The following is a 14,702-nucleotide window of genomic DNA, read 5'->3' on the forward strand; positions in this document are numbered from 1 at the left end:
TCAGTGTCTTCCTGTTAATGCGCTGGCACCATGGGGCAGCTCCAAAACATGTGGGCTATATCAGCGTCCTGCACTCTGCATCTAGGGCAGCTTAAGGTGGAGCCGTAGGCCCTGTGCAGGTGCTGCACCGGAGTGAGATATGCCCTGTGCAGGACATTATGTTGGATGTGTTAGAACTTTTTCCAATTCCTTCTGCATCAGGTTGCGCCCTATGTCGCGATCCCACTTCAGCCTAGTGGACTACAGAGGGTCATGCAGTGTGTATGCTAGAGCCCGAGTGAACCATGTGATTAGTCTGCGGCCGCTGCCTATAGTGTGGAGCTTGTGTACCAAGGGTTGTGATTACTGTTCTGTGTCAACTATCTGCCAGAGTCGCTGCATTTCGGCCACCAGTAGTTTGTTATGTGCCAGGAAGTGACCCACCGGTAAGTTGTGATCGGTCTGCAACTGCGCAAAAGGAGATGAGAACGCTTTTCTGAAACAGTGCGCCCAGAATGCCAACTCCTACAGCTTACCATGGTTTGAGAACCTACAACACTCCATATTTAGTAGAGAGGTAGCCTATCCTTTCTCACTATACTCCTGCTCATTATAGAGCTGGTCCTTTTTATCCCACTTATTCTCACCTGTGCCCAGTTTAATCTCCATCATACCTCCCTTTCAGAGTTAAAGTTGTTGCTGCTACTGTTCACTGTCCGACTTAGCCTGGATTCTTCCCACTTCACATTTATAAATTTTCCTTCATTGCGCCATCTTCACTGTTACATCAAGCTCTCAACAACAGTGCAAAAATTAACTCGACAGACATCTATACTTGAATATTTGAAAGTTAAAACTATGGGGTTAGATTGCAAATGAACTGGTGCCATTTCATACAATGTACCTGTGCAAGTTAGCGTTTGTGTGCGGAAGAGGAAACAGTAAAATCGAACCGTCACCATAAACTATATGATGGCTCCAAGCTATTTCCCCCTCATCTCACCAGTTAAAGAACTGGGCTGCCTCCTTTTTAGGTCTCAGCTTACGGACGCGCGAAGCGCGTTCTCGGCAGAGAACTATAGCAATAGTTTTAGGCGACAAACGGAGACAAGAGCTGAGCACGCGCCCAGCATTCTGAATGGGAGAGGGACCGACAAGAGCTTGCCACGCACGGATTTGGTAGCGCGCACGCTCATGGCGCCAGGGTCTCCGCCGCGCGCCGATGACTGCTCTGTTCCTGGCCGGCTTCACGGAAGGCAGCATGCTTGTCTCTTGTTTTTAAATGCAGATGATCCTTTCACGGCCGTGCAGCTTTACTGCTGCGCTGACATGTCTCCGTTTATTACACTGTAACTCCATTCGTTGACACTGCTATTTCTGTGACACCGCTTCTAGAGACCTGTTTTGTGACATGCTGTGGTTTTGTAGCGGGGTGTGGTTAGAACCTACGGTGTATAGAAAGGATAAGCCTTGTATTGTTTAGGTGTAGCTCCTAGACATTCTATTCTACCAGTGTGCGGTACCTCCCAAATAACTGCTTTGTCAACGTCCCCAAGTCGTTGAAGTTCTGCTTGCTTTTCCAGGCAGTACGAAGAAACCAGTCCTGGATTGTTCCACTGTAAAAGTAAATTCGGTATTTGTTAAACGCAAACTAATCAACCCTGATGGTGTCAAGGCGTTGGGGCACATACTTGGGTAGAACAGTTAGTCTTGCAACAGGTTTGCTTTGTCAAGTGTGTATTGGCGTGTTGGTGGTCGTTGAGCATGCGTGGTCGACCAGTCCTTGACAGCGCAAGTGGAACTCGACATTATCACGTTGATGACACGATGTGAATAGGCCAAACACTAAGTGAAATTTTAAAAAATAGGAATACTAATTGGATACCAATTGCTTACACGACTTTACACTGGACACTCTCTGCAGTGGACTACAAAACGCTTTCCACAAGTGGCAGAGGCTATGGTAAACCATTGCAGTAAACTCAGACGCAGATACAGAACGCTCGAAATGTTAAAGTGGTTAATACTAAACGACTATATAAATCACGTTCTAGATGGAACAGGGAATTTGCATCACTGCAAAACATACACACTTGCAGCAGATACTCGCAAAACTGCACACCACCACCACCACGTCGTTGGACGTACAACAAGCTACTACTAACAGTGTAGTCTTTTCACAGCGCTGATTATATATCCTTACAGTTCAAGGAGTACAAATAGTAAATAAACCTTTTCAGTTGACTGTGCTTTGTTGACTGCTTGGGCCGGGTTAACCATATCACATTAGGTCATTTAAATTCGATTTTGCGATAGCTCTTTTCTGGTGGCATTGAGTGCTTTCATTTTTTAACAGAAAAGTCAGTAGATTTATCTTGTTTCAATGCTGTCTCTTCTCAGTGCGTTGTATTGTTCTGTGCTCTCTAAGGGCATTGCAAGACTATTAACTAATCTTTGGCTCCTGGCCCTTGTTGATGTTAAGCGGACATCTGTGATTTGGAGCGTGTGGTTTTGTGGATCGCTTGCTGTGCAGTCTGCTGCCATCCAGTGTTGGCTTCAGAATATTGCAGCTTATTTTTCTGTGTATATTTTTATTTCCATATCGGCTTTGCATCACATAACTGTTACATCTCCTTAAACCCGCAGCTCCTAGTCTAGATACATGCACCAACTTACGTTATGGGCCTGAGGTAAGGACACCAGCCTTTCACAGGAGTCAACTAGCATTTGCAATGCAATCGGTCTAGCCTTTGGGACCTTATAAGCATTTAGCCATGAACCACATTATCCTTCAGTTTCTGCATCACTTTGAATCATTTAAGCAACAGAGAAGCTGTAAAAGTGTTGCAAAGGCTTAAACACGATGCACACAGAAGAGAGCCAAGCAAGCTTATAAGCATATAGCCACAATGCTTGGTATTGAAACAAGCATTTGCAATGCAATAGGTCTCGCATTTATGAGAGTTTAAGCTATTGGCATTGTAAATGAGAATGCCTTTTATTTATGTTTTTAGTTTTTAAAACATAAAATAAAAGGCATTGTCATTTACAATGCCAATAGCTTAAACTCGTTATATGTACTTTCCGTTCTGATTCAATCGATCCCGAATCTGCTCTGGAGGGCCAGGTGGCAGCCCAGTGGGTTCACGCGCCTGGTGCAGGGATCTGTGTAGAGTGCGCAGAGCACCTATTCTTGATTTCACAAATAGCTGTCTCAGCCTCTCACATTTCTAATCTTTGTACGTAGAGACCATTTGCTTTGGTAATGGGGACACTTGTTGTGTAGGGTCACATGTGCCATTCAGCTGAGGTAGCAACACGTAACGTAAAACCCGTCTTTCAAATATTCACTCTTGTACAAAGTACCTTATATGGGCATTTACCTTCTTTAAGCACTCTTAATTTTGAAAGGTGCATTTAATTAAGCACATGGAAAATAAGCAATGTGCCCAGGCTCACACAACGAGCCCCTGAAGTGCTTTTTGCCTCTGCAGTCCACCACCCGTAGCCTGTGACTGATCTTCACCCCTAGACATCCCTCTCATATCCTTAAGAATAGCACCCCTCCTCCCCTTACACATCCACATCTGGAGTAAAAATTCAAACTCTTTTACAGTACTGGTGCCGCCTCTTCCCGATACAAAGAGTGTTGGCCGCCTTAGGTTTACCAATATGCTTTGTTACTCTTCCTTTCCTCACAGAGCTCACACCCTTGGGGCTTCTCCTCGCCCAAGGCATTTCTGCAATCGTTCCATTTCACTGGACACTTTGCCATAATGTTCTTCTAAAAGGTGCATACTCAGTCACGAACTGCGAGACCACGCCCCCTCTGAATGGAAATAAAAGCAAACACAGATATCTAGTGGCTTGTTAGGCCGCATCAGTGAATAGCAGCTTGAGGCCTATTAAGGGTCAAGACTTTTGCTTTTGGCACTCTCCATGATAACTCAGTGAGCAAAAAAAAATGGAAGGGAGAGCCGCCATGAATTTTCACCAGTGACTATGGTTATTCAAAGTGGTTCCACTCCACACTTTTGGTTTTTCTCTGTAAGTGACTTCGAGTGAGACCAATACTCAAGTGAGGACATTGTCCCCAGTACTAGGGCTTGAACCCGCCTTCTCTACCATTGGCTAGCTTCATAAATGGAATGGAATCTCTATCACCACCGCAGGCCCGGAAGGCAACGACAGGAATGAGGTCTACAGTAGAATACGGAAGCATCTGGGCCTCTCATCACACAGAGCGGGTAACATGTATTTCTTTACAAGGACATTGTCGAAGAAGCTGAAGTATTGCACTGTGTTACTGCCGGTAATTAAATATGTGCTTCATGACGATTATTAGACATTAGTTGTGTACATACAGTAATAGTAACAACTGATCAGATAACTTTGGCAGGCGTGTGCGTGGCTCGGTCTGTGTGCATGGCTCTGTCTGTCTGTGTGCGCGGCTCTGTCTGTGAGCGCGTGGGTGGCTCTGTGTGGGTGTGCGTGCGCGTGGGTGGCTCTGTGTGTGCGGGTGGGTGGCTCTGTGTGTGTGCGGGTGGGTGGCTATGTCTGTGTGCGGGTGGGTGGCTATGTCTGTGTGCGGGTGGGTGGCTATGTCTGTGTGCGGGTGGGTGGCTATGTCTGTGTGCGGGTGGGTGGCTATGTCTGTGTGCGGGTGGGTGGCTCGGTCTGTGTGCGCGTGGGTGGCTCGGTCTGTGTGCGCGTGGGTGGCTCGGTCTGTGTGCGCGTGGGTGGCTCGGTCTGTGTGCGCGTGGGTGGCTCGGTCTGTGTGCGCGTGGGTGGCTCGGTCTGTGTGCCCGTGGGTGGCTCGGTCTGTGTGCGCGTGGGTGGCTCGGTCTGTGTGCGCGTGGGTGGCTCGGTCTGTGTGCGCGTGGGTGGCTCGGTCTGTGTGCGCGTGGGTGGCTCGGTCTGTGTGCGCGTGGGTGGCTCGGTCTGTGTGCGCGTGGGTGGCTCGGTCTGTGTGCGCGTGGGTGGCTCGGTCTGTGCGCGTGGGTGGCTCGGTCTGTGTGCGCGTGGGTGGCTCTGTGTGTGCCCGTGGGTGGCTCTGTCTGTGTGCGCGTGGGTGGCTCTGTCTGTGTGCGCGTGGGTGGCTCTGTCTGTGTGCGCGTGGGTGGCTCTGTCTGTGTGCGCGTGGGTGGCTCTGTCTGTGTGCGCGTGGGTGGCTCTGTCTGTGTGCGCGTGGGTGGCTCTGTCTGTGTGCGCGTGGGTGGCTCCGTCTGTGTGCGCGTGGGTGGCTCCGTCTGTGTGCGCGTGGGTGGCTCCGTCTGTGTGCGCGTGGGTGGCTCCGTCTGTGTGCGCGTGGGTGGCTCCGTCTGTGTGCGCGTGGGTGGCTCCGTCTGTGTGCGCGTGGGTGGCTCCGTCTGTGTGCGCGTGGGTGGCTCCGTCTGTGTGCGCGTGGGTGGCTCCGTCTGTGTGCGCGTGGGTGGCTCCGTCTGTGTGCGCGTGGGTGGCTCCGTCTGTGTGCGCGTGGGTGGCTCCGTCTGTGTGCGCGTGGGTGGCTCTGTCTGTGTGCGCGTGGGTGGCTCTGTCTGTGTGCGCGTGAGTGGCTCTGTCTGTGTGCGCGTGAGTGGCTCTGTCTGTGTGCGCGTGGGTGGCTCTGTGTGTGCGCGTGGGTGGCTCTGTCTGTGTGCGCGTGGGTGGCTCTGTCTGTGTGCGCGTGGGTGGCTCTGTGTAGGTGGCTCTGTGTGGGTGGCTGTGTGTGTGTGTGTGTGGCTCTATGTGAATGACTCTGTGAGGGCGGCTCTGTGTGTGTGTGTGGGTGGCTGTGTGTGGGTGCAAATGCAATAGGTCTCGCATTTGCGAGCGATTAAGCAATTGGTATTGTAAATGACAATGTCATTTATTTATGTTTTCAAAACAAAAACATAAATAAAAATAATGTCATAAACAATGCCAATGGCTCTAAAACAATGCCGAGACCATTGCATTGTAAATGCTTGTTTCATACAAGCGGTCATCCCTCTCCCAATTGTGGTCCCTAAAGTTGCAGTACTACAAAACTCACACCAGCACCTGGAAACAACCAAAACATATAAAGCCTCCACCAGGGTGTGTTGATGAACCATTAGAAGCATTCCCTCAGCAAAACGAATCTATTATGCCCTACTAAACCTTTATTTCAAATTTGGACCTACTTTTCAGTTTTAGGAATAATTTAAAAGACATATTAATGACTACATTGTCTATTCACAACTATTCCTTTTTCATCCAACAGTCATCAAGCTGGTCGCACTTATTAGTGCGTAGATAGTCTGCACTCTGTGGACCGCTATCATGAAAATCACAGCACTACAAAAATTCATTTAAACAAAAAGCTCATATGCATCTTGAAATGTCTCCCACAGGGAGGGCATGTTGATAAACGTAATATCTCCCCCAGCACTCGCAAGTGTCTAATGTAATATCGTTATACATCACATAAATTACAGATATCAGCAATTCTAGTTTTTTTTGTATTGGTTGATTTATTCCTGTAGTTCTTTTTGAGTTCTCTTTTTAGCCAACAAGTGTTTCGTCACCAAAGGTAAGTAACCGTTATTTCATCAGTGCTGTTGTTTCGGTGCATTAATGTCATCCTTCAGCCGGGTTTACTTCCATTCAAAGCGTACTCGCTTGACCACGGAAGGCTGCACAACTAATATTCGGAGTCCAAAAAACGGACTTATTATGAGACAACATAGATAAGATATTGTCTGAACGTGGAAAACTATTCAAACAAAGGAATATTTGGGAGACAGGGACAGAAGTTAAACCGGCTGAAAGATAACATTAACGAGTTAGTGTTAGGTGCTTATGGGACATTCCGTCCAGTGCATTGTAAGGCCCTTTTCCAATAAAGGAGCGCTATTGGGAGCAGAGGGGGGAGGCAAGAGGGTATCTTATTCCCAGGTAATAGCAGGATGTACAGGATGCCCCGGGCCAATGTTTGTGACGTGTGATCGATTTTGTGTAGTTTGCGACCTGCCAGCCAATATGACAGCCATTGCAGTGGCTAGCTAAACAGTATGCGCGATTTGATGACCTCTGGGCCCTCCTTTCGGCAAACAAAGAACCTGTGTGATTTCTTTTCATTAATGGCCAGCCCTGATATGCATTCAAATTGTTGGAATATGCTCGGAATAGGTTCCAAGTGATCTGTCAGGTCATGGATGTATAGGATGAGGTCTTCTGCATATGCCGAAACTACACGTGCCGTACCTCCTAATTGAATCCATTTGTTCTCTGCCTCCTTCCGTTACTTGATCTGCAATATGACCCATTTTAGCTGAATCGAGCCAATAAGTCTCTGGGAAGTGAACAGAGAGGCTAAAAGGCAGCCATCCTTCTTAATGCCAAGCCACACCCGCTTAAGTAATACATCTAAAATCAAATTAAAATCAAATGCTCACAATTAATGAGTGGTCCTGCTACAATTCCAAATTTCTAGTACAAATGGTACCATGTATTTTGGTTTATTTAGGTTAAGGCACAGGGGTTACCAGAACTTCAGTAATGTCATTATTTGTATAGTAGGGTACTGATTATTTCATCAATACACAAAATGCACCTTATTCACAACTTCATGTATTATGGGCCGTGAATCAAGGTACTTACACAAATAGGAGCAATCTTGTATAGTTCATCCTAACACACCAGGGGCAACTAAACAGCAATACAGGAGTTGCTTGGAGGCGGCAATATGGTACTTTTCTAAAAACGGTGGCTCACTTAATAATCAAAACGACAAAGGAAATCTGAAAAGTTGCAGAATAAGTAAATCTCTACGCAATGGAAATTTCAAAGTGTTGTCACTCATTACCTTTTCCAAATTAATGGCTTATTCAACAGTTATTTACACTATAATAAATGGGAAAATGGATTCCCTATGCTATAATCGGTTTACAGGTTTCTGCAGTTAAGAGATGCTGGACTATGCAAATGCCAAAGTATATCCTCTCTCAAACAAAACAGATACCCCAGCACCCAACCAACCCCATGGTGCAGAATTGGCAGCTTGGATCACAGAACCATAGATGTTCTTTTAGCCTGGTGCTACAGCAAGTGAGGGTGCTTGTAGCATGATATTTATTTTGTATGTTGCCTTCTATAAAGGAAGTAGTGGTGAGAGCACCCATTAGTACAACATCTAAACTGATATACAATCTTTAATAGGGCATTGTTCACAAATATCGTTTGATCAGAGTGGATTACCTGAGCTAAACTGTTAAGAAACGTCATTTCTCTGCAAACTCTTTTTGAATGAAGTCAACTGCGGGTAGACACCTGACCCAAGTAAGCCACAATTACTAATATTTATTCTACAATAAAGTTCTATGAGACAGTATGTCTGCATTGGTCAGGGTCAAAGGTTGACAACATGTGGCTTTCGCTATCCTCGCACCACATTGTTCATGTATAATGTTCAGCATCTTGCCATCGTTATATTTTTATTTTCACTGTCATTTCTTGTATAGCACTACATTTTCTCTTGTAAAGATCATTGACTGTGTCAACTGTAATATGTGAATGTGCATTTGTTCAATCATTCTCTTCGCATGCATGTCAGTATATTCAATAGATAGCCAAAGGTAACAATGAATAATAAAAAACAATGAAGCAACCTTTTGCGCACGAAGCTCACACACTTCACCACAACTAATTTCAAAGAGATAGCTTTCAACAATTGCCTTTGTACTGATGAACAGTTAGATTACCATGTTTGTAACATACTACAGTGCCTATATCTTGGGAACAAATTCTTTCATAATTCCGGTCTTATCCAGGGTGAAAACTAGAGCCTAACCCTTTGCAAACATCCAACAGGAAAACAATGTAGCCATATTTCTGGATGGTTTACTCTTCTCCTACCAGCAATCATGTTGTCTGCTTTATCGATCCTTTTTAGCACCTCCTCCACAAGCCCCACTTCGGTGCACACCAAGAGATTGCGAATGCTCTTTTTGAGAATGGCTGTGAATATGCTCCAGATCTCCGCTTGGCAAGTGACATCACATTTGTCCAACAGTTCCACCATACAGGAAATACTTTCACCCTCCTGGATGATGAAGTTCATCTCCAAGTCAAATTGGCCTCCTACAAGCTGTAAAAGAGAGCCACAGGTTAGAAGACGAGACAACCACAAAGCATCGTCCTGCTGCAATAAACAGTTGAGTCTCTTAACAAAACATTGCATGAGCATAGTTCAAAGAAAAAATTATTATACTGTAAAGGATGATGTGCCCACCTAGCGCTTCAGTAATATGAAAAGGGTATCCTCCTGTAGGAAGGCACCAGACACTTGCTACATTAGGTGCTTAGACAGAAGTTGCTAGAAGCCAGGAAGGTGGTAGTGACTCCCACTCATAAGGCTCAATCTTGGCCAAAACGAATGAGGGAAAAGAGGAGGTTAAATATATGCCCGCAAGACTAAGGACAGATCCTTTAATTTATCCTACAGGTCCTTTATTACTACAAATGTGAAAATCTGGGGCATAAAAAGCTAGCCGTAGAAGTGGAAACCAGGTTTAAAAAGGTGTAGACAAAAGCATTTTTCAGCCAATCTGACCAAACGGAGACCACATCAAATGAAGCGTACAAAAACTACAAGGAGTTCCCCGGGTGGCTGCAATGTCTTGCATCAGGCCAAGATCTTATTTGTGATTGCAGCTGCCTACTGAGGCAGGAATAATTTGAATATGATAATTATCAACAGTGCACGAGTCTCGGAGCCAGGCAAATGCAAAGAATCGTTCAGAAAACAATGGAAATAGTTTAATCTGCCAAGGTAAAACATGCAGAGCTCTTTGAACATTAAAAATGTGTCAAGTCCTTTGAGTTTCCACTCTTGTGGAGTGGCGGTGGAATGAGGTAAACAGATTACTTCATTCATGAAGGAACTCAGAGACCACAGTAGGAACAATGGCACATAGACCCTTTTAATTACTTAGTCCTGGATTCTTCAACCAGGCAGGACATGGAACTTGCCAATTGTGTGCACAGTAACAATGTTTCTTTTCATGTAACTAGTTCGTCTGTCCTAGTAATTAACTTAAACGTTTTGTGGACTCCGCGTTTGAAGGCAACAGAAACCACACCCTTAAAGCACCTGCTGCCTCACTATCTACTGAAAAAAATCAGGATAAATTAGTTTCAGTAAGTCTATTTGCTTTCATGGCAGAGCTTGCTATAAAGGAGATGAGAAAAAAACATCACACCAGGTTAGAGGGTGGACACATCTTGCCAGCCCTTAATAACATTTAATCCATTTGTTTTTAAATTGTTTTCTACTGGAGGATCTTCTCAATTGCCTGAAGATTCCGCAGGTGTTACCTCAATACATTAAAAAAATTGGTGGGCATGCCTTGCCATTAAGCACTGAAATTCACTGTTTTGGGGGGGGGGGGGGGGGCGGGGGGGGGGCTATTGCTTTAATCATCTTGTCTTGGACATTGATAAAATGTGAGAAATAAGCAGTGGGAAACCCAAGCCATCTCCACTAGACCCAAAAACCAAACATATAACTCCACCAAAAAGGAACTTTAAGGATAGTTTTGCAACCGGTGTAAATCCATATAGAAAATTCCCTTGCCAGGCAGGAGGACAGCATTATGGAAAATGTCCTCTCCAGCCAGGAGGGCATCCCCCATAGAAGAATAGACTTTTCATCAAAGATGCAGAAATGGGCCACTGCATGTTCTCCTGATTTGCAGATGTGTTTTTTTTCCGGGATGTGGGGGATACCCCAAACCTCAAATGTCGGTTCTATTAAGTCTAGGTGTGAGATGCCCCAGTGAAGTACAGTACATAACATGCTAAACCTGTCTGCAGTGACCCTGGTTCTCTGGCTACATTTGTGGATATTAAACAGAATTTCTCCTGAAAGGCTCACGTTCAAATGTCAAAAGCCATTTCACAATGTACCATCAAATAATGTAGAACGTTTATGCTGTAAAGTCTGCATAAGTTAGAATTCTTATACCCTTCTTACAAATCGAGAAAAGTCTTAAACACACAAAAAGGTGTTTAACTCCGTCAAACTAGATGGTGCAATACATTTGCCAAGCTGTGACATAGTGGACTTCAAGTACGGCCCAGAGTTGCTCACATTCAGACATCCCTTTAACACTAACCCTTACAACCAGCCAACGAGTCACATTCCAAATCATATACTTCCCTCCTGGCCACCATAAACGCTGGTATTGCCATCATCTTCAATTTCATTTTATCAGGCCAATAACAATCGGCATTGTTTAAAGAGGTTAGGTATTGCTCCAACTTTTTAACCTTCTCCTATCACACTCTCCTTTTGAAAAGTCAGCTAATGCTTAAACTAAAAATGGAACACAATCATGCATCATGCCAACAACCTAAAACGTATATATTGAAAACCCTCATATTCCCATTTATGCCCTTCCTCTGGCACTCCTTCGAGCCTCTAACAAGCCAATGACTAGCTAAAGTCAAACTCCATAAAGGCTACAACATAGGGTGACACCCTGCTGCCCTCTCCCATCCTCTACTCTGTCATTGGATGCATCTGAACTCTTTTCTCACTTAAATAACATGTATCTAGCTATAACAGCATCTTCTCAGGACCTCTGAAATATAATTAAATTATTCTGTTCCTCCAATAACTCCAAATTGACTTAGATCATCTTGACTACTGTCACATTGCCCAAAATTTGTTTCCTGCAAAACATCTTCAATAGCGTTTGGACTTCACATAGACATTTGTGAATTGTCTCGCATTCTACAAATCTACCAGAAATATTTCTTTAAACAAACTCATCCAGATATCCACCTCTAGCTCTGATTTGCAGTGTCACATAGGACTCAATACTCATAAATTCTATAATCCCATAGGACTCAATACTCATAAATTCTATAATCCCATAGGACTCAATACTCATAAATTCTATAATCCCATTCATTTGTTTGCATAGATTGCCATTCAGAAGTCACTATGCAGGTTTCGACTTGTGCTTCTTAGAATTGTAATCACTGTTCGCTTTGAGCCAGTCTCTTGTTGCAAAAAAAGAGCAAAATGTAAATGGGACAATCTAAGGCAGAAACTAGCTTTGGATTCATAAAGAGTACTAAAATAAGTTACATTACAAAAGATTTAGAGGTAAACATTTATTTATTTTTTATTAAACCAACTCATTAGACATTACATGTGCTGAATATATACACATGTATACAACCAGGTTGAATTTATAACAAAGATACATCTAGAAGGGGTCATATAATCACAGTCATCTTAAAAGCAATCATAATAATACATTTCCAATTCTATTCTAAGCGCGGAGTGGATTATAGCAGACTTACTGTCTTTTGTTGTGGGATAAGTGTTTCTGTGTGTCAGGGGCATTAGGCCTCTCTATGTACCTCTGTAGCTTCGCCAGGGGGACCACATTGTTTTCCATTTCTTTAGGCATCCCTTACTTTTATACACTACTTCCCCCGCTCGTTGGCACCAGTCTAGGTCGATCTCCCATTCAGTCACTGATGGGGGCCGGCGCACACCCCAGCACCTAGTGATATTTCGTTTTGCGACTCCAGCTGCAAGTGCCAGCCAAAGTCTATTGTGCCTGGGCTAGTCTTCCTCCCCCTTAACCACACCATCAAAAGGAGACATTTGGCATCCAACAACACTTCTGTCCCTAGCACTTTTGACATTGCTGCCGTAACCCCTAGCCCGAATGAATTAATCACAGAACAAGAGGTAAACATATTTGGAGGACACAGCTACGTGCAAAACAGACAAAATCCCCATTGGGGCGTATAATGTAGAAGACTAACATTTAAAACCCTAAATAATAATAAGCGATGTTTAGAAATGTCAAGTATGTTGAAAGCATTAATCAGAAAAAATAGACATTTTAAATTAATTGATACAAGGTAATAGTACAGGGCTTTCCAAACGTTTTAGAGCCACAACCTACTTTTTGGCAAGACAAACTTTTGTGACCCACTTAGCTTTAATGGACATGAGGCAGGCGATTTTTTAATGTAACTAAAGCATGGTGTAGTCGGTCATTAACAGAAGGCACATTTTTCATTGAAATGGCCACTAAATCTGCACGGACATTTAGTTTTACTGATAGAACATATATTGCATGCAATGATGTGTGGAAATCAGGAATCAGTGAATATTTATCATTTGAGCATCACCAAGTAAAGTGTCTTGATTTGTTTTCATTTTTTTAGGAAATCATTTTTATTGGCATTTTCTTTAAGTACATCACATCAGAATTGGTGGCATTGACATAAAAAGATATATCACATACATTTTACACCTTTACATGAGGCCGAATAACATTGTGGTCTATAGCCTCCCGTACAGTCCCAGAATTGGTGATATTTCTAAGGAGCGAGTGGTGAGGCAGTATCAGCGTTCATGTAAGGCAGTCTGTACTGGGATGTGAGGCGTACTTTCTCTATTAGCACTGTATCGTAGGGGTTGTTTCGTGCCAGTAGTAATATTAACTTAAACGAACCCGGGAGGTAGAACTGGGATACACAGTCGTATATTGCTCCATTCGGTGATAGCCAACTGAGTGTTGCAGTATGGTACGGTGGCTAGTTAGGCTGGCGCAGGTGAGGGGGGGGGTTAGTTTCAGGGTCGCACACGTGGTAGTGTATGTATGGCCCACTTGTGATTGCCAGTTGTGACCCGCCGGACATCTGGCCCCTTCAAGAGTCATCTTGAGTTGCCGCAGGGGTCGCGTGTGCCATAGGAGAACTGGTAGTTTGAGACCCCGGCGTTAGGGTTTCCTGTATAAAAGAATGGAGTATCATGGCCCATGGGATAGAAATTGGATGCTTACGGGTTCCCTTAAACTCCTCTGTACAGAGCACTTCCTCCTCTGCTGTGCACCATTTCTTGACTGATCCCACCCATGCCGCTAGAGGGTGAGTCTTGATTTGTTTCCATGCTATTAAAATATTTCTTCATATTACAATTCAGAATTATAAAAAAACATTCTTTCCTAACTGTTGAATGTGTACAGCTCGTTTAAAGGTATTTACATTTGTGTATCTTACAATAAAATAACATCCTACAGCCTTTACTTTCAACTCCTTGTACTCCAGCAAGACGGTCATATAATTCACTTCACTTTCTCTGACTGCAAAGTGAGAGGAGTTTGTAAACACCAATTTGTAACAGGACACTGCCTGACATTTGACCTCTGCCTTTGAAGTGCACCATATGTGCCAAGAGAAATACGGAATCTAAAGGCATCTGTTTTGTTTTGACTTATGTGATCCACTAAAAACTAGCTGGTGACCCACCAGTGTGGGTCGTGAGCCACAGTTTGGGAAACAAAGCAATAGTGTGCTGACCTAGATACAGGTATCCAAGTTTTAGGTCCAGATAGGTTTAAAGGTATACTCAATTCCCGAGCTGGTATGCTATGTTTCAATGCTTGCCTGCTTCACTAGGTCAGTGATCCAGTAGTAAGAACTAACTGTAAATATGTATTTCACACAGTGGCCACTGTGTAGTTACAGTTAAGACGTGGTTTCCATGGGAAATTGATTTTTAGGTTTGATAATTTTGGCGACATTTGAGGAATCTTTAAGAAACTTTCCATACCAATATTCATTCATTTCACCTTCTTTCTGGAATCTTTTGGGGTGATCCATTAAGCGAGGTCTGAGAAAAAGGAAAGAGGATCTCAAAATGTGATTTCCCCATGCACTATTCCATCGGAAAATTTAACAGTACCACA

General features: G+C 44.1%; 1 protein-coding gene across 1 annotated transcript in view; it reads right to left on the minus strand.

Annotated features, from left to right (window-relative positions):
- The window catches only part of LRBA (LPS responsive beige-like anchor protein), a 2,444,222-nt gene that overhangs the window by 2,290,440 nt on the left and 139,080 nt on the right, over positions 1–14,702 (minus strand). Inside the window, exon 3 of the mRNA XM_086962285.1 lies at positions 8,836–9,067. Coding sequence (XP_086818411.1) covers positions 8,836–9,067 — 232 coding nt within the window. The remainder of the gene's footprint in view (positions 1–8,835; positions 9,068–14,702) is intronic.

The sequence above is a fragment of the Lissotriton vulgaris genome, chromosome 3_1, assembly GCF_964263255.1.
Source record: "Lissotriton vulgaris chromosome 3_1, aLisVul1.2, whole genome shotgun sequence".
NCBI lineage: Eukaryota > Metazoa > Chordata > Amphibia > Caudata > Salamandridae > Lissotriton > Lissotriton vulgaris.